The sequence below is a fragment of the Bufo gargarizans genome, chromosome 2 (genome assembly GCF_014858855.1).
Source record: "Bufo gargarizans isolate SCDJY-AF-19 chromosome 2, ASM1485885v1, whole genome shotgun sequence".
NCBI classification, from domain to species: Eukaryota; Metazoa; Chordata; class Amphibia; order Anura; family Bufonidae; genus Bufo; species Bufo gargarizans.
The window spans coordinates 673,992,784-674,018,860 of record NC_058081.1 but is presented as its reverse complement, the minus strand read 5'-3'; the positions used below and the strand labels follow the sequence as shown (position 1 = coordinate 674,018,860).

The 26,077-nt window shown below is 40.6% G+C and overlaps 1 protein-coding gene across 1 annotated transcript; it reads right to left on the bottom strand.

Moving 5' to 3' along the window:
- Positions 1-1,522: 1,522 nt before the first annotated feature.
- Positions 1,523-24,660, bottom strand: LOC122926279 (5-hydroxytryptamine receptor 3A-like). The gene is made up of 9 exons (XM_044277653.1): positions 24,635-24,660; positions 21,481-21,715; positions 19,789-19,833; positions 16,396-16,505; positions 7,701-7,870; positions 6,494-6,651; positions 4,859-5,069; positions 3,588-3,818; positions 1,523-1,806 (listed from the first exon to the last, which is right to left on the bottom strand). Exons 1-9 carry the CDS (start codon positions 24,658-24,660, stop codon positions 1,523-1,525), a joined length of 1,470 nt encoding a protein of 489 aa, XP_044133588.1.
- Between the last annotated feature and the right edge of the window lie 1,417 nt (positions 24,661-26,077).

Below are 26,077 nucleotides of genomic sequence, written 5' to 3'. Positions count from 1 at the left end.
TGTGGATGAGTGAGCTGATGCATTGTGATCAAAATGTAGACAAATGGTCTTCACAACAGTTTATAAATGATGCTGAGAAGCAATGGAACATGACATGTGAATGTGAGATCCATGTTCCCTTTTTTATGTTTTTATTTGACATGTTACATGTGTAGCCAGAAAACTTCAGCAATAACTGCTGGTTCCCAGGAGCTCCTGGAGCTCAACTTGTGGCGATTAGCTGATCACATAGCCAATTTCAACATAAAAGTGTACGTACAGTAAGTGTTTAACAGTATACTATTGTTAGAAAATGACCATTTAGCATTTAATTATTTTTTTTGTAAGTATTGATGAGCTAATGTTCAAGATTTGGATTCTCCATTGATCCACTATGACTGACCATGATAAATGAACGCTGCTATCTTATATGCTTTATCTATCTTATATGCTTTCCTTAACAGTATCAATCTTATTCATACCTTCAAAATAAACCTGAAAACCCACCTCTTCAGACAAGTCTACAGCCTACAATAACCCTGCTGCCATTAGACCACCGTATGACCAGCTTTACCCTTGCCTACTGTGTCCTTTCTCCATCCCTTATAGATTGTAAGCCCTCGGGGGCAGGGTCTTCCTTACTGCCAGGTTTTGTATTATGCATATGACCCCTTTTCATATGTACAGCGCCTTGGAATGAATGGTGCTTTAATAATAAATAATAATTGATAATTAGGAAATTTTTCATATTTTGAATGTTCAAGAATACTGTCATTCTTATGTATTTGAAAGTAAAGAACTAAATGTTTTACTTGTATACAGTCTGCAATATGTTCATACAACACTGTATAGTAGATTTCTTTAGGCTTTCTATTAGATATATGTGTCAAAAGTAGCGTATATGGTGATGAGCTAATGTTCAAGATATTGATTCTCTATTGACCCACCAAAGGGTGAATCACTCTGATTTGCTGTGACTGACCGAGACAGTTCAACGCTTCTACTCTACCTCTATTCATATATGCTTATCCTTAAAGAAGCACTCCCACAAAACTCTTTATTCCCTGGACCATTAGAAAGTCCCATGAAGTAAACTGTAGTGAAGATAATCTTGCGACTGACTATATTTGTCAGTTATAACCTCCTTTCTGATCCTCAGCTGTGTCATGTGATCAGCACTCTAATCTCCAACTAACACAGGACAATAAATCCATCATATCTCTCATACCTATGAGACTGACGTTGAGGCTTCCATAGGAATACATAGAGAAACTTTCATCCTGTCCACATTAGGATGCTGTGTTATTTGGAGAGTCAGTGTTGGTCACATGACACAGCTGAGGGAAGGGAGGTTATAACTCACAAATACAGTTACTACTAAGAATATTACCTTCATTACAGATTTTATCACGTACCTTTCTAACAGGTCAGAGAATAAAAATGTTTGTGGAAGTGCTTCTTTAACAGTATCAATCACATTCATGCGCAGAAAACTCCACAAATTGATTTCTATAGGGAAAGTTAACTATAAGTGAAAATCTTGTCAAGCCTGCTGCCAGTAAGACCACATAGTCGCCAACGTAACTGTGTATGCCAGCACTGCCACCAGATAGACACGGAAGAGAAGGACATCGAGGACATATCCAACTTGCAACCATTCCATGGCTATATCGTGGTATTCATCTCTTTTCTCTAGATACTGCCGTATAGATGCAATCTCATGGAGGATGCTGTCCACCACAATTGAGCTCTCTTTCATAGGTAGAATGGCTCCTTCAGATCTTTCATAATCTTTAGTATTTTCAGAGTTGTAATGGGTCAGTTTAGCTGTTAGAGACAAAAGCATTTGATTAAAACAAACCAGTCTCCACACTTTAAAAAATAAAATGGCAACTATTATATCAGTGCGGAGACTTCCAAAAATTCTGAACTTTAAAGGAGTTGTCTCATCTCACACATTGGGGGCATATTCTAGCGATATGCCACCAATGTGTGAGATGGGACAACCTGATAGGGACTTCTGGGACCCACACCTATCTCTAGAACTGAGCTTGCAGAATGAAGAAGTGTGGACTGCTCGGCTGCCCTCCATTCATTTCTATGGGAGTACTGAAAATAGCCGAGCGGCGCAGTCGTCTATTTTCAAAGTCCCCTAGAAATTAATGGGAAGCGCTGGGGCTGACAGAAATAGCCGGGTCCACGCTCAGCTATTTTTGGCAGTCCGATAGAAATTAAAGCAAGGTGGCCAAGCATAAGCAGTTTGCTCTCCTTCACTTTGAGGGCTCAGTTCTATAGATAGGTGTGGGTCCCAGAGGTGAGACCCACACCTATCAAACATTGGTGACATATACCAGCGATATGCCACCAATGTATGAGATGAGACACCCATTTAACATGGAGCATATATAAATTGTGCATGGAGTTTGTCTACTCATTTTCAGTGCTTGACATTTTTAACATTATAATTAAAGGGCTCCTACTACGAAAAAATATTCATTCACTTTTAGACCAGGCAAAACACAACATAAAAGAATACTCTTGTGCCTAGATATTGCTGTCGGTCGGTCGGAATAAAGCTTCTCCATGTGGAGACTTCAAGTTGGCGCAGGGAGTCTGATTGGTCAGGCAGTGCTCCTTGGGAAAAAGGGACTGTAAATAAGCTGTTATCCCAGAGGACAAAAGCTGACTCTCTAGTATCACCTATTGGATGACTATATTATAAGTCAATGTCTGACTCTTTAATAGACCTTGGAACAAGACTTGGAATATCAGTGAAAACTGAAAACCAGTATTTTCTATAAAGACAGCTTTTTAGTTTTTTTTTCCCCTGGGCAGTAGAGACAAGCAAAGTTTTTGAAAATTCTATTCAGTTGCTTCGCCAAAAAATAAATAAAATAATGCTTTGTGACGAATAACAGGAAGCTGCGATAGCGCGGCTCCCCATCATTGCACCCCTCAGATGCCGCGTTCATACTTGATTGCGGCATCTGAGAGTAAAAACTGTGTAAAACCAACAGAAAAAAAATGTAAATCATACTTACCGCCTCCATTTGCTCGCAACGGGCCGTCTGCTGCCATCTTGCTTGAAGATCTGGCGGGAAATCTCGCGCTGCCCAAGATGACGTTGTTCCGCTGGCCGGTGTGGTGACGTCTTACTGTATGTCACCAGGCATGTAATTTTGGAAGAGATTTTCAATCAATCAAGATGGTGGCAGCCGGCCCATTGCGAGCAGAGTATGATTTATTTATTTTTTTACACTATTTCAGGTTAAATCGATTTGCTACCACAAAACACAAGGAAATTTGGCTCCATAACGAATTTACTTTATCCTGAAATTCGGATCGAATTCCACTTCATTACTACGGGGCAGTATACATAGTATCAATACTGCACCTGAGGCAACACAATAATAGACTATAGAGATGGTCACTGTCTCTGTGTACTTAGCAGAACAAGTGTTCTAGGAATACAAAGGACGCCTAGTAAATGTCAGGCCAACAGTGCACTCCTAAAATTAGGCTTTTGGCTTGATCTACAGACCAACATGACATATTACTATAGACTCATTTCCAGATTCCAATCATTTATGGATTTAAGTATACCTTACCAGTACTGCTGTTCTCCATTTGTTTGGACATAGTAGAATGGTGGTTATGAGATGCAGTAAACTTCTTATTGTTTCGGATACATAGCAAAACTGTAATCTTTTCCAAGACCAGTTTCTTTACCCATTCAGGAACATGAGGCTGAAGGTCTTGCTTGTGTACTAGTCGAACGATGAGTATAGTCTCTGTCAGACTGATGACCAACAGTGCCATACAGACCACAAAATATACACCTACAAAACAGGACCCAGCAGAAATATAAAAGAGGTAATAGAAGCGCAACGTACTACAATAGATACAGAAATACAGTACATATGGATATCAGGTCCATCAACAGCAGCTTCATGATGACATATAGGAGATTTCTTGTGCTAAGCAAAAAGTAGAGAAATAGCTAAATAGCATGCTGATTTGAGGACAACACTGCCAATAATATGCAGAATTTTATATTTCAATAAGGAACATTTGAATTCCAAAATCAAATTGGACAATACTTGGCCATTCACCTAGAATAGCTGGTCACTCTACTCAACCAAGTGTGCATGTGTGTTCTGTGGGAAGTGGGGAGAAGCTGCTATCAGGCCCCTTTGGCGGCTGCTTTTCTCCCCTGAGAACAAAAGGATCAGGAGCTGAAATCCAACATGCCTGATCCTTCATCTGTCAGGAGAGAATTGACAAGATAACTGGTTAGTCTCAACAAAATTGACCTTACTCTTAAGTGTATGGCCACCTTATGGAGTGTTTTTGGCTTCTTCTGGATCAACCATAATTTCAAAAAGTTACCCTTTATGGACATATGTATCTATTCAACCCAAGTACCATGATAATGGTTGTGTCAGGAGCAGGTATTGGTATTCTGCTAAATGCACTTTCATTTGTTTTTGCTTCAGCAGCAGATGTTCTATTTTTTCTTTCTTCTTTCTCTAATGTGCTCTTCTTCATTACATCTGTTTTCCTTTTATTACCTCCTAGACATTGATGTATCTGTTCAGATCATTAATTTTTATTGTGCTTCGACATCTCAATAATATTCAGACATAATTTTACTATTTGATTGTTCTGTACTGATATCGTTTCTAGCTGCAATAAAATCACGAAAGCCTTGGAAACATAATTAGACTCAGGGACACAATGGACCATGGTAGCTCAAGGAGAGAAACCAGGACGTTCAGCAAAGAGTTTTACATTTTCTCACTTCTAAAATGTGTTCATTGTTAAATAGTGAAACAGACTAGATAAATGTATAGTGGTCAAATAGAAAATTATAGGTTACCTATCAATGGGGTCCCAATGGCTGTAGCTGGCAGTGTGTCAGATACAATGATGAGAAATACCGAGTAGCCTAGGAGGAGAGTGATCTTGAAGGAAACCCTTTCTCCACTATCCGGAGGCAGATAGAAACCAATAATATCCATGACCATGAGGAACATGCTAGGAAGAAGTAGATTTACAGCATAGAAGAGGGGTCTTCTTTTGATAACAACCTGTGAAAAAAAGAAAGTGGGGGAAATTCGCTAAATCATTCATCGCGGTTCATTAATCTCTTTGTGCCCCCTGATGTAATAGTATTTCAGCAGGGCAAGAGAAATGTATGGGGCAGGTTCATCAGCTGATCACGCACCCTACATGGGGGGTGCCAACTGTGTATTACAGACAACACCTGGCCGCAATGACTGGGATCGGAATAATACTGATCCCTGTCATTTAACCCCTCAGATGTAACGGTCAATAGCAAGTTAGAGAGAGGTGGCTATGACAGCCTGGGTTGTGAAGGCTCCCAGGCCTGTCATAGTGAGCAGCACGGCATGGACTGACAGGCAGTCTGGCAAAATCTCATAGTATTATATTGCAGTCTATGGTACAAGCAATCAGGACATCGCATACACAAGTCCCCTAAGGGGACTAAAAATGACTTTTTTTTTATTTTATAAAAAAAAATAAAAAAAAAATGAAATCACTACCTTTTCTAATTTACATATAAAAATAAAGAAATAAAAATAAACATAAACAGGTATTGCTGCATCCAAAAGTTTGAGAACTATTAAAATATAAAAATATTTTTCTTCCTTGGTAGATTTCATAACAAAAAAAAATAAATCCCAATTTGCCATTTTTTGGTCACTTTGCCCCTTCGAAAAAACTGAACAAAAAGTGATCAAAAAGTTGTGATTGGACTAATAAAAGTATAATTCAGCCTTCAAAAAACAAGCTCTAAAACAGCTCTGGAGATGGAAAAATGAAAAGTTATGGTTGTCAGAATATGGTGATGCAAAGACAATATTTCAAAGGTTTTTATATTTTTTTAAAGGTAGTAAAACAAATAAAAACTATATAAGTTTGGTATTACTATAATCACTTCCCAAAAATATATCCAGAAAACCATTCACACGTTTTTTTTTTTATTAAAGAAAATTTTTGATGGAAGTGTCCATGAAGGGACACCAATTGGTGAAGATCACAATACTGTTAGGTACCAGAATTGTGGATGCAAGCAGTGATGCAGAGGAGGTGGTTTATATATATATATATATATATATATATATATACACTAACTAGACCATTAAGTGTGACAGGACATGTGTCCCTGATGCTGGTTGCCAATGGAGTGGTCTACAAGTTACTCTGCCTTGATGTTTATACACTGGGACAGGGCAACACATAGGATTTTGCTCAAGGTATTGGAAAGCCTACTACAAACTCTGAATTAGACACACAGGGGAAGATTTACCAAAACTGGTGTAAAGGAAAACTGTCTTAGTTGCCCATAGCAACCAATCAGATTCCACCTCTCACTGTTCCGTTGTTATGGGAAACTAAGCCAGATTTCCTTTACACCAGTTTTGATAAATCTCCCCCAGATACTAAAAGGAAAGACTGCAATGCTGATTGAAACTCATACAGAACTCACATGGAACTTCATTTCTGCAAAGCTGTCTTCATGTTCCACAAACATCCGGTATTGGGACAAGACATACAGCAGCTCCCACTCGCCTTTGTTCATGAACACACTCTTGTCTTCCTTCACTTCTTCTGGTGTCCTCCATAAAGACACATTGATGTCCTGAACTAGACAAAATTGTTAGAAAAGAAATTAGACATTCCCTTTAAAACCCCTTCTACTTAATCTGCTAACTAACTTCGGCTAATGGTTAAAAGTCCTATAAATATGACAAAACGGGTTATCCTATTACAAGAGCTTATCCCCAATCCACATGATAGGAGACAAATACCTGATTGATGGGGGTCCGACCACTGGGAGGACTGTGTTCTAAAGTTTGAACAGAGCTGCGGAGATGCGCTACCGCTCCATGTGACTCTGTCGGGCTATCGAAAATATATCGGAGCATTTGTAGTTATCTCCAGCAGTCCCATAGGGTTGAGTGGAATATTTGTAGAGAAGTTTGAAAATATATGATGGCATGCACTTGGAGGGCATCTGTGTTTCATGGATCTGCGATTTGACGACCGCAAAACACTTATGCCTGTGTACATAAGCCCTAAGGCATATGTATAATTTAGTGACTAAAATATCCTACTGCCCAAAATGGCATCACTGCATCAATACGGAAGAAAAGAAACAAGATAACCTATTCTGTTCTTGATCCACAATGTCCAACACCGTAGCATGTGTGTGATGATTTTGTGGGTGACGCAAATATATAACCGATATATACCCCAACCAGGGGATGATTACCTAGAAAAGTAATTGGCATAAGCCTATTGCATACTACCGCAATATATAAACCTACACAGAAAATGCCAGACCGCTTATGATGAATTAATACTTTATTACAAAAAATCACAAATATTTGACAAACATAATTAAAAAGAGTGTGGTGCAGGAGATAAAAACGACATCACTGGAGGAAACATACAGCGGATGCAAGTCCATATGACAGTCCACAATGCATTACATGAACAAATAAAGTGCTGATGCAAAAAATTCATCTATATCAAAAGGACATCGGACAATTACCCATGCTGTGTCTCCTCCAGGATGGAGCCAACCCCAACGCGCGTTTCGGCGTACCTTCGTCAAATATGTTGCCTATAGTTCTATTATATGTATGACCTTTCTGTCAAACATGCAGATTGAGAGCAAATATGAGACATACTTGTATGTAGCCAGCTGGTGAAGGTCAAAGTGCAGTTCTGTAAGTCAAATGGGAAGTTGTAGATATTGAGGCTGCAGGCCGTCACCACTTGGATAGGCTTGTAGTTCTGCACCCGGCCTTCATGGTTGACGTAGACATAGGGAATATCCGGAGACTTTCCAACGTCCACACTGAGTGAAATAAAAATATTTATTTTCTTAAAAAGACTTAAAATATCCCAGTACAACATGGAGGAGAGCGTCTATTTATCCACGTCATTGACTGCTTGTACCAAAAGTATATAATGCCCAAGTAAGGTGCAACAAGGCACTTAAAGGGGTTTCCTGAGATAACAGCATTGGTGGCCTATATTTAGGATAGGTAATCAATATCAGATTCATGGGAGTTCGACTCCTGGAACATCTGGCAATTAGCTGTTTGAAGAAGCCATGATGCTTGGGCAGGGACGGCAGCCTCTTCATTTTTCTCACTCTCTGTCTTTTTTGTAAGTGACTCTGTATACCACATGGTATGGAAAATTGGTTTCCTCGTAAAGGGGTTCTCCAAGAAAACTTTAAAACAGCCTCTAACAACCCATCCTAGAATGTGAATAGGACGGGTTGCTTCCAGCTTCCAAGCTGCCAGGGGTTGCAGAGCCTCATTTCACTACACTGAGCTCCACACACTACAGGGGTGACTGTCAGGCTGCTCAGCCTGATGGCATATCGATTGTAGAGCAGGAACTCTATTCTACAATATATGTTAATGACGTGATCTTATGTACCCCAATGGTATAGACATGAATAGTAATTTACCAGACCGGATATCAGATTATCATATTGATATAGCCCAGTAGTGCATTTCTGTATCTATGTAACATCATCATGTGTCAGTTACGCGTTAAAGCGAATCATTTAGTTCCGTGGTCAGAGCAGCAGGCATTGAGGATAGCCTTGTATGAGTATAGCAACTTAAAGGGAATGTGTTTTTGGAAAATGACTTGTTGTTTAAATTGAGTTTTTATGTTAAACATATTTTAAACAACTATTTAGCAATGTTATTTTTAAAAAATTCTAAAATCCTGTAGTATTCACACTTGGAACCAAGCCTAATAATAGGTTTCACCTCTCAGTCTGTACAGAATAGTTTTCAGCAATCATGTTATTATCATTAAAGGTAGAATTTCAATTACAGACATCACCTATATATAGATAACACCAGATCTACCATTCACAATCGGTGATATAACAGCTTATCGACTTCCTGCAGACAGAGGTCACAGAGCATGCCTAGAGAACTCTCCTATAAAAGTCAATGATGTCCCCTCCTAACCATTGTGTCTATGGCCTATGGTGGCTGTTGTAAAGCATCTCTTTAAATACCGTTAACAACAGCTTAGATAAGATGTCAGTCTCCATAATCATGTACAGAAGGTAGAATTTAAAAAACTACAAATTAAGTATATAAAAACAGATCAGAAAAAAGGATATATGTCACCACCTAGTTTTAAGTGATAGAAAAAATTATAGATTACTCATTCCCTTTAAGAGTACATTATGAGCATACTCCCTTCCACCCCATAGGTAGCCCAGGCTCACAACAGGCCAGTCACAGAGCTCCACATCATCATATCATAAACAGAGCTGATTGGTCCTTCAGAAGCTGGCTTAGAAAAGCTTGGAGAAGTGTGACCTTGTTACTGTCAAGATGAGGAAGCCACCACATTCCCTAGTCTCTACGAAGGATAATATGCAGCAGACGGGTCATAACAGTTTGGTCGGACTTCAAGAGTTACATCATCAGCCCATAGATTACTACAACAAATCCCAGCCTGCCTTCTCATGAAAATCAATTCTCTCGGTGCACGAATGCCCCGGAGAAAACTGACCAAAGTCCCAGCAGGTCAAATAGCATCCAATAAAAAATTCAGGGCCATATTTTTTTATCCACATCAAGAGATGGGTCTAGCATAGACTTAAAATCCAAAGAAATATTTAATTTTATACTTACAGCAACACATTGTGTGCGAAGACAGCACCCCGAACTCTGTTGACGCGTTTCGGACAAATCACATCTTTAGTCGTCCTTTCAGTTATAACTAAGGACATATGATTTTTCTGAAATGTGTCAATGAAGTTCGGGATGCTGTCTCCCCACTGTCCTGGACTCATTCCTTGATGTGGATTAGAAAAGGTCTTGAATCAGAGTTCCGAGCAAGATTGCCTTCCAGGATCAGGTAAGCTGGAGTACATTTTTATGTTCTTGCATATTTGTCATAGCTTGGCGGCAAACGCCTTGTCATTAATTAGGCGCAGCATCCAGCAGTCCATGTACCTGAACTGGACTCTACTCCAGCCCCTGGCTGGTGTAGACTTCAATATTCTTTTACTCCAGAAAACTGCCCCCTTTTTGGGAATGTGACGAGGCCGGTGAAAAAACAGTACTTGCACAAAATGGTTTTGTGCAAGTGCAGTTGAAAGAGTCGCAATCGTGCAGTTTGCAACTTTTTCTTGCCCCAAAAGTAACCTATCTTTATGATATATGTGCCCCTCAGTCTTTATTATCCAAAGTTAAAACCTCCAGCTTGAGTCATGATATAATCTTAACAGCTGTGGATTTGTCTAAAAAATTTAGCTCAATGGCCGTGAGTATATAAGACTCTCCTAATGTAAGGGTGCAGGATCAATCTGTGTCCCATATTAGCAATAATAACAATAGTTCCAGTGAGGGGGTCTTCAATCCTTCAGTTCTGGGACAGTCTAACAATGTCTTGACTCCTATAGATTATATTCATTGCAATGTATTATGGAATTTGTAAAATCAGCCTTCCAATATATGTGATGATACTAGCAAAGAGTTTTATATGCCCAAGCTTGATTTTGACCATGTGGCCTCCAGGTCAGAAGCCCTCAATAAATTATAAATTTGAGGAGTTAGTGGAGAACGATCTGGTGAAATTAAGTAACTATACTCTTTGGAAATATAAGCAATGTGACCTTGGCAGAAAAAATCTGCATTGAAACAGTTACGTATGTAAGAACACTAGAGTCCAATAAAGGTGGATCTACTGCAATTACGGATGCTACATTATATAAAGAAATTGAATGAAATTGTTTTGACAGATATTACCACCTATTGGAAATTTGCTTGTGGTCCCACAGATAACTGTTTCAACAAATTAAGAACATTGTTGGATGAGGTTCATACTTTGAGGGTTTTTTTTATGAAAAATATTATCTTTTTGTTGATAGACTTACTACTCCTATTTTCCACTCACTGACTAGGATGCACAAGAACATTTTTCCTCCTCCCATGAGGTCCATTATGGCTGGTATAGGATCTTTGGGAGAACACCTTGGGTTTTGGGTGGATCATTGCCTACAGCCGTTAGCGATAAACTTTCCTGGGTACATCAGAGGGAAGAAGAGATGCAAATGAGCTCTTAGCAAGCTCTTCCTCTGACGCAACCAGATGTAAGGTAGCTATCCTATAAAACAATGTTCAATCCTTTAACTAGGCCTTGGGACATGACTCGGATAATAAATAAGCGACTCATCTACAGACAGGTGATTCAGGGTGATTTCTCCTCATCAGTGTAGAGCAGAGAGTACTGGCTTAAATGGTTGAGAGGTCTAAGTCAGGATTCGTGGGGTATTCACCTTAATCAGTGTGAGGAGACTTATAGGCCATACATGAACCTCTGGAATTATGGTAAGAAAGCATGCAAATGAACACTTAGCAAGCTCTGCCTCTAATGCTACCAGATGCTCTGCACTCATGAGGGACAATTGATGCTCTGCACTCATGAGGGACAATTACCCTGAAACAGCTGTCTGCAGATGAGGTGCTGGCTTTATTATCAGAGTCATGTCTGAAGGTCTATTTAAAGGGTTGACCATTGGAGGTGTGATCTGATACTGAGTCTCCACCACTGGGGTTCAGATGTGATATCGATGCATACATACTTGTGGTCTGTCAATATTACAACCTCAAGGCATGTCACTCCAATATGATATGCAGTGCATTATGCGGATATGTGTTATGTGCTGGGTAAAAACACACAATGCAACAGCATCTCTACAAACACATATAATCATGTAAATACAATAGTGCCATACTCAAAATAGAAAATGTACTAATGCTACGTTATAAATTTGAGATTCTTGGCAAATACATTTTGTACAAAATTATTTGTGCGTGTCCGCCAACGTCAAGGTGATCTCTTTAGGACAGAAACCTACACTAAATACTACCTCCGCATGTGCCATACGGGGTTCCATTAAATTCAGGGAATGCAGGTTCCACATGCATGGTAAGCCCATACTGTATTATACCTCTTTTGGTACCACAATGGCCTAAATTTAATTCAGGGAATGCAGGCTCCACATAAATGCTGAGCCCACTCTATATTATACCTCTCCTGGTGCAAAATGGCCTCTATTAAATGTAGAGCAGGCTACAGTTTATACTTGAACTAATTAAAATCAGCCTATGGGACAGACAGGTTAGTTAGGACTGCACGACCAATGAAGTCAGCCACACCTCCAATGCAGTCTGCAAAGAAGAAAATGGGGGTTAGTCAGCACATTGCGCAGGTGTACGTCGCCATGGCTGAAAGCACAAGAGCAAAAAGAAACAATGCAACAGTACTCTGCAAACACAATAATAAAGATAATACAATAGTGCCATACTCACTACAGAAAATGTACTAATGCTAATGCTACGTTATAAATGTCAGATTCTTGGCAAATACATTTTATACAAAATTATTTGTGCCTGTCTGCCAATGACAAGGTGATCTCTTTAGGACTGGAACCTACACTAAATACTACCTCTGCCTGGGGTATTCTATGAATATACACGCACGTTTTATGCACTATGGCTAAAATATAGGATCATTAAAACCCACATTGCGTTTTTATGTGTCTGGTAACTAAGTGCTTTAGAAACAGTTCACTTAAGTGAAGCAGCTAGATGTATAATTTTTGATCAGCAGCCAATATGAGTCATATGTAGTTACACCCCTTTCCTCAGATGACCCTAGCAGCACTCTCTATGGATAGGGTGAGTATTGTTTGATACCACTGGGTAAATAAGAGTTTACAAGTCCCAGCTAAAAACTGAGAAGTACTGCAGCATCCCGATGGAGCTTCATGTCCAATCAGAGGTTAGAAAATGTCATATCATCCCTACGGGAATCTCAGATCCTATCCACTCAATAAAGCATGTAAATGACAGCTGTTCCTCCATCCCCCATGGGCACATCGAGTGAGTTTCTTTCTTTAGAATCTCCTTTTGCCGGTCACCGCCTCTGATAGGGAGCCGTCCGCCATCATTGACCTGGAATCTGAGGCAGTAACTGTCTCCATTGTGAAGTTTTTGCACAAGTTTGGCCATTGGTTTTATCCCTTTTATTTTCTATGTGGTCCTTAACTGTGTGCCTGAATTGGCAGGTAATTTTTCTGATATGGCTTTTTTGGGGCGGTCACAGTTAATTAGATATACCACTCCTGTAGTTATACAGTTGGCAAGGTCACGTTTCATATAGTGGTCTCATGTACTAGCACTCGTAAATGTGTTTCCAAACTTGTGGTACATGATCCACATCTGGATGTACCGTTAGGTTGATTAGTAGGAGATAGAAACATAGAAACATAGAACGTGTCAGCAGATAAGAACCATTTGGCCCATCTAGTCTGCCCAATATACTGAATACTATGGATAGCCCCTGACCCTATCTTATATGAAGGATGGCCTTATGCCTATCCCATGCATGCTTAAACTCCTCCACTGTATTTGCAGCTACCACTTCTGCAGGAAGGCTATTCCATGCATCCACTACTCTCTCAGTAAAGTAATACTTCCTGATATTACTTTTAAACCTTTGCCCATGGCCGGCCTGTCTCATTCATCATTTTCTACATCTGTTTTAGACGTAGAAAGTGGTCTAACTGTAAGACAGCAAGGAAGCTGGCTTACATATAGAAGTGGCGGAGGATCCGCTGAAGTTATATAGAGGCCAGTGCCTCATCATAACTTCGGCAATCCACCACTAGTGCAGGGCTTTATTAAGACCGGCATCTAAAATGCCGGTCTTAATAAATACCCTTCTAAGTGTCCAAGAAAACCTTGTCACGCTCTTACGGCACAAAATATATATTAGCATAGTGCACTAGTTATTAGATTGGAGCGATATGCCCTGAGGTTGTAATATTGACATACCCAATGGTATACATCAATATCAGATAGGAGCCTCAATGGTGGAGTCTCAATATCAGATAGGAGCCTCAATGGTGGAGTCTCGATATCAGATAGGAGCCCTGATGGTGGAGTCTTGATATTATCCAGTAAAATGGATGTTTTATCATTACCATCAATCTGTCATCACCTAACAGCATGTTGTTCTATTCAGCATACTCTAATATTATGGTCTGATGATGTAACACTTGATGTTCAGCCAAACTGTTATGACCCAGTTGCTGCATATTGTTCTACATACTGACTCACCACTGAGACTTCATCCTAGGGAACGTGGCGGCATCCTGATCTCAATGGTAACAAGGTCACATACCTTTATTCCGAGCCAATGAATATCCTAGAGGGCCCTGTTTTGTATGTTGCGGACAATTTACATTAGCACATACATGTGAAACTGCTGTAGAGGCTTACATGAGATGTCTGTGATAAGGAAAAAATATATATTTTGTTCCACAATAAATTAATTTCCATCTCTCGGGATTGTATAGCATTAAGATGCAGCAGCGCCCATAACCTGTGTACAGGTGCAGCACCGTTTCAGGAATAATGCAGACAAATTCTATATATATATATATATATAGATACAAAAAATTGGACTGCACTTCCAGCAATTCGTGAAGAAAATCTGAGTTTATTCACCCATCTTGTGGCAAAGCAACGTTTCGGCTCCAACTGTCAGTTGGAGCCGAAACGTTGCTTTGCCACAAGATGGGTGAATAAACTCAGATTTTCTTCACAAATTGCTGGAAGTGCAGTCCAATTTTTTGTATCTACAAACGTGGGGTAAGCACCTGCTGCCGTCCTTGGATTTTGCACCCACATACTAAGGGTGGTGCCGCCTGTATTTTTTCTTTTTTTATATATATATATATATATATATATATAGTACATTTTCTAAAACAGACATGTCAGGAAAAGCGACAGGTCCTCTTTAAAGGGTAAGTGTCAATTATAATTTTTTTTTCTAGTTTATTAGAGCTAGGCATGTCCACCTGAATTAGTCTGTCAATGATTGTCAAAAGATCCGTAATTACCTTATAATAACAGTTTTTATTAATGTCCTCTGTCCCTTTCCACTGCTCCCTTAAAAGACTGAGAGTTGCTAGGGCTTGTCTGTCTTCCTTTTAGTATAAACAGAAGACAGAGGGGCTGCCCCTCCACACTACATGCCTGCATTAGGCTTCAGAGTGAGGAGGCGTGTCTCTCAGTAATCCAATCTGATTGGCTGGCAGGAAGCTGCTGGCTACAGCAAGTGTGTATGTGACCTGAGGGAATGCAGTTTTAGCCTCAGAGAACTGGCAGAGGAGCCATCTTGAGAAGGGCCTCATATTGTAAATGTTTAAACAGCCGTAACTAAGGAAAAAACTCAAGAAAAACTGTGGTATATAAAGAAACTAAAGATTTTTTTATGCATACTGCTGCTGCTGTAGCAGTAACATATGCAAAAAAAAATTTTTTATGAAAACATGACAGTTACCCTTTAAAAGGCATATGTCAGCAGATTTTCCACCTATAAAACTGTCTGACCTGCTGCATGTGCACTTGGCAGCTGAATGCATCTCTGTTGGTCCCATGTTCATATGTGTCCTTATTGCTGAGAAAAATTATGTTTTAATGTATGCAAATGAGTTGCTGGGAGCAATGGGCTCAGTTCTCTCTGCAATGGCAATGCCCTCATTGCTCCTAGAGGCTCATTTGCATATATTAAAACATAATTTTTATCAGCAATGAGGACACATATGAACACGGGACCAACACAGATGCCTTCAGCTGCCAAGAGCACATGCAACAGGTCAGCCAGTGTCATAGGTACAAATCTGCTGACAGATGTCCTTTAAAGAGAACCTTTCATCAGGCTAGCTCTAGTCTAATTATTATCCTACCTTATATTGCGGCCCCCACTGATACCATGGCACTTTTTTTTTCTACAGAACCCCCTGTTCGTCGGCTTTTGGCCCATATATTTTGGCGCCTTATATTATAATAAGGCGACTCAGTTATACTAGGCGGAGACTTGTATTTTCCCTGGAAGTGGTTATCTTCTCCCTGGCTGTGAGCGCATCCAATCAGAGCTCCCCGCTCTTAGCCAGCGAGAATCGCGAAAACTTGAGCGCGTAGACATCCTTGAGCTCATTTTTCCTGGCTAAGAGTGGGGTGCTCTGATTGGATACGCTCACAGCCAGGAAGAAGATAACCACTCCCAGGGAAAATACAAGTCTCCGCCTAGTATAACCGAGTGGCCTCATAATAATATAAGGCGCCAAAATATACGGGGCCAACAGCGGACGAAAGGGGGGTTCTGTAAAAAAAAAAATAAAGTGCTATGGCATCAGTGGGGGCTGCCCTATAAGGTAGGATAATAATTAGATTGGAGCTAGCCTGATGAAAGGTCATCTTTAAGTAATTCTACAACCTGAAAGAATAAAACAATATAATTAACGTTCTTAGGGTTACCTACAATTCATTGATCAGAATGTCGGGGACCCAGATCTTCTCAGTAGGGATGGAAATTTTAGACACATTTTCATACTTTTTTGGATCCCAAGTAAGAAATTCATCAACCCAAAACTGTTTAGAATACAAAGAAAAACCCTTCAGTCAATAGTATAAAAAGGTATGCTAAAATAGTGTATAGAGGGGGCTCTCACAGTGATGTACTGGATAATGGAGGGTGCACTATCTAGGGGGTCACCTAATTCCAGTAAATAAATAGAATAGACAATAGCGGATATATAATGGGCACTCCTCCTTCTGATTTATATGTCTAGCCCAGATGTATCTTGTTCAAATATTTATTTGTACAAAATATATGCATATTATCTAACAAAAAACATGATTAGATTAAAATAAATATAAAAATACCCATAAGGTAGATAACATGATTCAATTAAAACATTACATAGCATTCGGGCCCCCAAATCTATATTGCAATGTTTGATGTTTAGCCACTGCAGTGATGATGCTCATATGGTATGTGAACCATCAAATACCGCAATCTGGCATAAAGAGATAAAGATGTTTCCTTAATGTTGGTAAGTATAAAAAAAGTCATTTTTTCAAGATATAGAATTGATAATAATTAAAGTGCAACACATTCCTGATTAGCAGTTCATAAATGTACATCCACTGAAAAATGCAGCACAGTTTCTATTGATAGTCACTAGAGATGAACGAATTTGCGCTTATGAAATTCGTTCACACTTTGTTTGGTGGCAAAAGGTGAATTGCGTTATGGATTCCGTTACCACGGACCACAACGCAATTCTATGACGGAATGCCTTTAGAGGCATTTCGTTGTTCATTCCGTCATAATATGTAACGTTATGCATGCCCATAGACTTCTATTATGACGGAATAAATAACGGAATGCCTCTAAAAGCATTCCGTTATACATTCCGTCATAGAATTGCGTTATGGTCCGTGGTAACGGAATCCATAACGCAATTCACCTTTTACCATCAAATGAAGTGTGAACAAATTTCATAAGCGGAAATTCACTCATCTCTAATAGTCACTTATAGTCGCTGGTCTGTAGATAGAATAATACGGATTATGTAGCGCACGTTATGTCCAGTGAGCAACTAACATTAGCGTCTTGCCTTGCTCTCTCCCTCCTCCACTTACTTGGCTCCAGGTGAACAGCTTCTAACACGGAGCACTACGGGGCTACACAGGGCTATGCAACTGCCCCATGTCCTCTTACCCGATCGATCTCTCAAAGTGATACCGCACGGAGCCTGGCGGTCTCCCCTCCTCCTTTTGTTAGTTCACAGATGGATTAACTTCTATGGGGTTACCTGCTACAGCAGTCAGCTCCTCCACTCGCTAGATTATATCGCAGTGAGATTAGGCTGGATCGAAGTTCTCCGTGGGTAAAATGCATCCGTTGTATATATAGATTCAACTTGATACTTGCATGCAAGAAAAAGGAACAGTAAAAATAAATGCCAGACGCGTTTCGGAGCACTAGCTCCTTCCTCAGTGGCCAAAATGAGGAAAGAAATAGTGCTCTGAAAAGCGTCTGGCATTTATTTTTATTTTTAATGTTCCTTTTCCTTGCATGCAAGTATCAAGTATACAACGGATCTATTTTACCCACGGAGAACTTCGTTCTAGCCTAATCTCCCAGCCCTGTGTAGCCCCGCACTGCTCCGTGTTAGAAGCTGTTCACCTGGAGGGAGAGCACATGGCACAACGCTAATGTTAGTTGCTCACTGGACATAACGTGCGCTACATAATCTGTATTATTCTATCTACAGACCAGCGACTATAAGTGACTATGGAAAGAAACTGTGCTGCATTTTTCAGGATGCTACAGGAAGTACAGTGACTGCCGGGGATGTACATTTATGAACTGCTAATCAGGAATATGTTGCACTTTAATTATTATCAATTCTATATCTTGAAAAAATAACTTTTTTTATACTTACCAACATTAAGGAAACATCTTTATCTCTTTATGCCAGATTGCAGTATTTGATGGTTCACATACCATATGAGCATCATCACTGCAGTGGCTAAACATCAAATATTGCAATATAGATTTGGGGCCCCGAATACTATGTAATGTTTTAATTAAATCATGTTATCTACCTTATGGTTATTCTATTTTTATCTAATCATGTTTTTATTAGATAATATGTATATAGTATAAAAAGAGCTGGAAAAAACTACCAAGTAAACAAAAACAGAAATGTAAGGCTAGTTTCACACTAGCGGCAGGGGACTCCGGCAGGCTGTTCCGGCGGGTGAACAGGCTGTCGGATCCGTCCTGCCGGTAGTACACGCGTGCCCCCGGACTACCGGTACGGCCCCATTGTATATAAAGGGGGCAGGGTGGAGTTCCGGCGGCAGCACGGCAGAGCATGCCGAAAGGTGGCCGGAACAAAAGTATGACATGTTGTGGTTTTGTTCCGGCCACCTCTCGGCATGTGCTGCCGTGCTGCCACCAGAACTCCACCGCGCCCCCATTATAGTCAATGTGGCCGGAGCGGTAGTCCGGGGGCACGAGTGCACTAGCGGCAGGACGGATCCGACAGGCTGTTCACCCGACGGAACAGAATGCCAGAGTTCCTTGCCGCTAGTGTGAAACTAGCCTAAGTAATAGTATATATATTTAAAGGGGTTTTTCCAGGATCAAACTTATTTTTTTAAAACAGCTTACTCACCATTACTAGCCGAGTCTATGTTCACCAGATGTTTTTAGGTAGGTTTTATACTGCAGTATGGCTCCTACAGTCCCCAACAGATTGTTTACGTATCTGTTTACCTGTGCGATCACTTCCTGCCGCACTGCACTGTGGGTCCCAGCGCAGCGCGGCATCTCCCGGTTTCTACATTCTAACATTGCGTCTCTGCACCCGTCCCCCTCATACATATTCATGCCTCATGCACATTACATGGGTAGAGTTTTCTAACTAGCATAGTGATCTGCCTCCATTCATTATAAAGCTCCATGCCAGGTGATGTCACCGGACCGGAGGGGCGGGGCTTAGCACAATGCCGGCCGGCCTAGTCACCGCCCCTCTATCCACTCTGGCCACTCTATAATTACTCGGCCAGTGACGTCACCGGGCTCCCTGAAGAGGAGGCTTTGCTCGCCTGTAAGGGACCCGGTACGTCACTGAGAACAAGAAAACAGTCACTTCCGCCCAAGAATTTACTGGATGAAAACGGGGCTTGAGAAATCTGTGCAAAGGTAGTACATGCCTGTTTGTAATGTGTAAGGCAGTCTAGCACTATCAGACCAATGTCCCCAATCCCAGACAACCCCTTTAACGAAAAATGTAAAGCTTTTGGCATTGTAGCTGAACATACAAACATAACTGATCATTCCATCATTTCTCGTTACCTGTCTATACCATATGTACGTTGTCAGGACTTGGTTCTTCTCATCCTACGGAGATAAATAATGGTTAAAATGAATTAATGATCAAATCTTGAAATAAAGAAGGCATTTTAAAGTAGTCCCAGTTAGCAGATTATTTTATATAACAGATTATACAGCAGAATGAATAACAAAATAAGCAAAAACCATATAGGAATCTTATACAAGTATATATGTAATTGACTTCTAGATTGCCATCTTGAAAACAGCACAGGAGACAGCAATTCTTTTCCGCCGCCTACTGTGATATGATGTCAAGAATGTGTGCTTATACAATGAAAGACATACGGTGGCCAATAGTTAATATATAATTAAAGTTGCTTAGCCCGATGTGCCTCAAAATGATTTCATATGGCACCATCAACTGGCCAAATACAACACAAGCCTAGAAATGAAATGTTCTACATGGTGTGATTGTCCACGTGCTATTCCATGTAGTAAATGTGACTGGTAGATGCCAACAATCTATCGTTGGTTGGAACAATGTCATCAAATCTGACATGACCAAATTGAATTGCTTGGTTACTCTGTTAAAGGGAACCTGTCACCTCCACAATGCCCTCTCAACCACCCACAGTACCTTAAAGCTCAAGTCTCCTATGCTGTCTTTTGTGATCGGATCTGATTGCCAAATTTACAGGAAACTTTATTCCCCCTACTCGGTGTATGCAAATGAGCACCTTGAAGTCAAGCTTGCCCTCCTTGCCTCCTTCACTCTTAAAGGAAAACTCTTTTTTACTTTTTTCAAGTGTGATGCACCAGATATCTCGCAATTGTGATGTCTTCTCACTTGTGGTGCCTGCGCAGTGCGCCCAGCTTCAGAGGCTTATCGCACAGATGATGACTCCCAGACGTGCGTGCTCCAGAGTGTCTGCTAGAGATGAGCCAATTCATGAAAAGTTTGATTCGGCTGATTCGCAGAATTTTACAAAAAAATTAGCTTTGTGATTAATTACTTTGTTATGAAGCACATTTTTTGTAAGTGGCTTGTGCAATGACAGAGAGCAGCGCTAGCGCCGCATCCCGTCATTCTACCCCTCAGATGCTGCGTTCATACATGATCGCAGCATCTGAGTCTAAATTGTGAAATTAACATACATTTTTTTTTTTTATCAAACTTACCGCCTCCATTTGCTCACGACGGGCCATCACCACGCATAGGATTTTGGCCGTGATCTTCTCAATCAAGATAGCAGCTGGGGGCCCATCGCGAGCAAATGGAGGAGGTAAGCATACATTTTTAGTTTTTTACACTATTTCAGGTAAAATCGATTCGCTAACACAAAGCACAAGGAAATTCTGCTTCTAGGAGAATCAAATTTATCCTGAACCTCGTGGAATTCGATTCGCTCTAGTGTCTGTTGTATGAGAAACAAATCTATTTTTATTTTTTCTTAGACACAGAATCACCCAAAATAGTTTGGACAACTGGTACACGGTTTGTGGAAAAACTCAGAAGAACCAAACCAGGTTGAAATAAATTAAGTATTGTGTGAGCTCTTTTTTTATTATATCATATTTCAAAATGGAAAAAAAAAATCACAGAATGCCTTTGCACTAGTATGATATCCCAGACATTACATTTAATATAAAAATATCTGCCATTCATCACTAATATAGCTATAGATAAAGATACAGATATTTTACTACACTTACCACGCCTAATATAGCATATACCATGACGTCTATAAACACAGTGGTGGTCTGCCTCCAGTTGTACACAGGTCTCACACCCTTCTTGTATCCCTCCATTAGGTCGTCAGAAAGACGCAGAAGGGCTGGCTTGGAGGAATTATCCATCCTGTGTGCTGCAAGATAGGAAATGCGTAAAAGTCCTAACTTTACTAGATGTGAACATGGTGCTTTCAGTGCTGAACCTACAACAATTTCCCTAAGGGAATAAAAGGCAAAGGCCTAGAAAGTATGTATAAAAAAATATATAAATTTTATTGAAGAATACAATTATCACCATTAAAATTACATGATATATGGGATAAAAACATCAGACAGTGCAATAATGTCCACAAACTGCTATACTGAGTAAAAGACCCCCACATCACATTACTCCCCCAAAAAGTTGATAAAGCATGTCACATGAATGGTTACCAAAAGACACATCAGGTCAGTATAATAAATTCCACAGGGCCAAATACACTTCGGCATACCGTAATACCTCAGTGGGGGGAGAAACCCCTTCACTCCCTAATCACTGTAGGACTAACGGGAGAAAGACCCTAACAGATGTCACCATAGTATAGCATGGTGCTTTCAGTGTGTTGTTCTTATCTAACAGAATGAAGCATGTATGTGTTCCACTCTTTCAAAGATACTTGCAAATTAGCTAGGACTTTATGAAGTCTGGTCACACAACAGTCATGGTAAAGTGTACGTCCATCAAAAAAATTCTGATGCGGTCAGACTCAAGTCTTCAACAAATTTCCCATATCATGAAATAATTAGGTTATATGAGTCACATGGTAACCTGTGATTTTACCATGAACACAGAGCCCCAGCCTTCAATTTATGGAATCATCTGTCAAGCTCATTATATTTCTTTGCCAAAGTACAACACATTGAAACCTCTCCAAAAGATCTCTTTTGAGTAGGCCATCTCTTTGTGTCTTTATATCCTATGTATACTGGCTTCTTTTTTGAGAGGACCGCTCCTCAGAAGACCATTTTTCGTGGCAACTAGCATCTTCAGAATTGTATTATTTATGACCCTTGGTATTCAGTTTACACAGACGCAATCAGTGGGTTTTGTAGCCCATTGGAGGTATGTAAAGCAGATCAGAATAAATGTGGACTAACATTTGTTTGTATCTTTCGTATAAACTTTTTGGATCCAAAATTGTCATTAATTTTCATCAGTTTTTGACCTGTTATGGTCAATTATTACCTACTGACTCCTGGTAGCAATCTTTGTAACAATCTTTTATACCTCATCCTGTGTCTTCATCCTCATCATAGATTTCAAACCAAAAAAAGGGGAGCAAAAGTGACTTTCATAGAAATAAAAAAATATACTATATGTCACTGTCACCGGGAGACCACCAAAACTGACCACATCTGATGCAGAACTGATGTAAACTGATGGCAACAGGGAAGCAAATGGCAATTCTCATAAGAAAGCATCAATTCTTTAGACTGATAAAGACCCATGTATTAATTCAAAATAAATAAAAACACACAAAAAATGATTCAATATGGATGAAATATTGCGATACCAGGATGATCACCCAATCTTTCATGTTCTAGTTCAATGGGATCTTGCTTATATGCAAAGAAGCTCATGTTACATAGGTGCAGTTCACAATGATATTATTCATAGAGTCGTAGTTCTATATGTACTGTAGATACATCAATGACATTACACACACACTTTTTAATAGTTTAGTGACAAACTTGACTATGCTAAGTCTTTAAATATGTATAAACATAATACCTAAACAGCTACTTCACATATATAGACCAATTACATAGAATGGAGAACTTCTGAAGGTAAGAACTCACCTGCACTGAACATGAGGAGAGCAGGGACCAGCACACTGTGGTGGATCCAGCATCTTTTTGGCACCATTTTGTCCAATAGCATCAGATATAATATATGATGTAATTAGGCACCACGATATGTAGGTTCTACTCTACACCCTTCTGGAGAGCGTTTGAAGAGCTATATCTCAGATTGTCCTAGCTCCTTTGGCCTTAGTCCTTCAGCTCTGGCGTAGAATCTTGCGTTTGGTTATTGCCCATATACACTTGGATTGGTGCTGCCCTGTAGGCCCAATGGAGGCTTTTGTGTTATATAGTTTTTGATTCCTATAATTAGTTTGTTCTACATGTATTTCTAGGTTTCCATCTAGGCTCCTTCGTCAGCTTCAGTCTAAGTTGTTCACAGTTATATCCTGGACCACAAGTCTTTCTTGTCTTTAATCATGAAGAATTCCTTCCTCGCTATCTTCTTTCCTTGGTAAATCTATTGCTTGTCTGGATGTCCTTCCATCTCTTCTGCATCTTATTTTACTTGATGTTCAGTAACTTTCCTGGAGATGCTTTCCTGCTGTCAGCATCTGGCAGCTTGTCACTCCTCTGCGTGATGTCACCCTGTAATCTAAGGAGCCAGGCTGAACCTATTGCCCCCTGGTCCCTTGCCCATTAGTACTGTCATGTCCACTTAATGCTAATCAGGCAGACGGATGGTTTTGCACAGAGCAATTAGTTACCTGAGATCCGATTAACCCTTCCTCTGTCGCATCTACCTTGCAGAAATGCTCATATGCAATTGCTTGGAGTGTCAGCCTTGAATCCAATAAGGCTGAGGTCAATAGTATAGGCAAGGTTTCGAGATGTTGCTTTTTATGCAGGAGACTTATGAAGGATGCACACCACAAGTCTGGACGGGCTCCAACTTTTCTGTGGTTGCTTTCTCATTGGGATATGTGAAAGATGTTTATGCTATTTTCAAGGCATGGTAAAGGGTGGCATGTAGGATAGCCTTATCATTACCAGGCTTATCAGTTTCACCAAAAATTCTAAACCTATGCTAACCTCATCCAGCAAGTTTGCAGCTATCAGGGGGTAGCAGGACATATGCCCCAGGTGTTAGATGACAGGGGGGTTTCAAACATGCTACTCTGCCTGACCGTGATAGATACAGAACTAGTGCAGCAGCTGAAAGTGTGTTTCAGGTGGAGTAAAGACTAGTTAGAAGGTGTGTACACCTCAAGAACCAAATTTTCTGTTGCACAAATGCATAAAAAATGTAAGAAAATGATACAACTTTGCAAATAGTCAATTAAAGGTTTATTACCATTTTGGATCTACAGATAATCCCATGATTAATGTAAAAAAATGAAAATCAGACATCATATAGAACATGACAATCTCTTCCAAAGCCAACCCTGTACCTCACATGGATCCCGCGATCTGCCCATTCATTGCTGCAATTGTCCTGCTAGAATTATTTCAAGAAGACAGCTCAGGGGGCATGATGCCCTTTCTCAGGGGGAGTCCTGCTATAGCTAGTGGGAATTGGCTGATGGATCTAAACATGTGTGTCCACCTCTGTGAGATGGACAGAGACATGAATAGCAGGTGGCGCTGTACAGATAGATTTCAGTCAATAACTCAGGGGCTATACAAAATTTTTCTCTAAATGCAATTACAAATGCATTCTGATCCAGGAGCTGGTCTGCAAACTGTAGAATATGTTTCATGGGTCAACCCCTTTAAGGCTCTATTACAACCTCCACTGGATGACTGGCGCTCATTTTCCTTAGCCTATTACACAGACTGATGCAAGGTGTACGGGGGGAGGATCAACTTCTACTGCAATCATGTCTCCCCCATTTACTAGTGGCAGCACATCCCCGATTACACAGGGCAATGTACTGCAGATAATACTGCACCTGAAAATTGCAAACCAGCTGACAAATAAACATTACTGACCTCAAAAAAACTAAGGGAGATTTATTATTACTATCTTAACGCCTTCAACACCGTAATGTACCGGTACATCATGGTGGCTGCTGTGGTGAACCCGCTGCATATGTGGCGGGAGCCGGCTGTATAAGGCTAGTTTCACACTTGCGGCAGGACGGATCCGACAGGCTGTTCACCATGTCGGATCCGTCCTGCGGCTATTTCACCGTGCCCACGGACCGCCGCTCCGTCCCCATTGACTATAATGGGGACGGGGCAGAGCTCCGACGCAGCACGGCGGTGCACGGAGAAAGCCGCCTGACTAAAAAGCCTTTCTCCGTGCACCGCCGTGCTGCGCCGGAGCTCCGCCCCCGTCCCCATTATAGTCAATGGGGACGGAGCAGCGGTCCAGCGGCACGGCGAAATAGCCGCAGGACGGATCCGACATGGTGAACAGCCTGTCGGATCCGTCCTGCCGCAAGTGTGAAAGTACCCTAATATAGCAAATTTTTATAGATAAATAGTTTATTGTATCTATCGGGGTGGAACCCTACAGACAGTCTCTATACAGAGTGCGCTGAATACAGATTGTATAATATAGCAGACACCCAGCCGCAATGACGGGGAACGCCTACTGTGCTGAACCCTGTCGTATAACTCCTCAGATGCTGCGATCTACAGCGCATGCGGCATCTGTGAGGCAAGCCAGAGGGATTCGGCTCCCTCTGCTTTCTAATCGGAGCCCCAGCAGTGAAATCGCAGGGCTCCGATCAGAAGAGATCTATTCAAAGAGCCCACACTGCACTGACAATAAAAGTGACACTTCATGCTC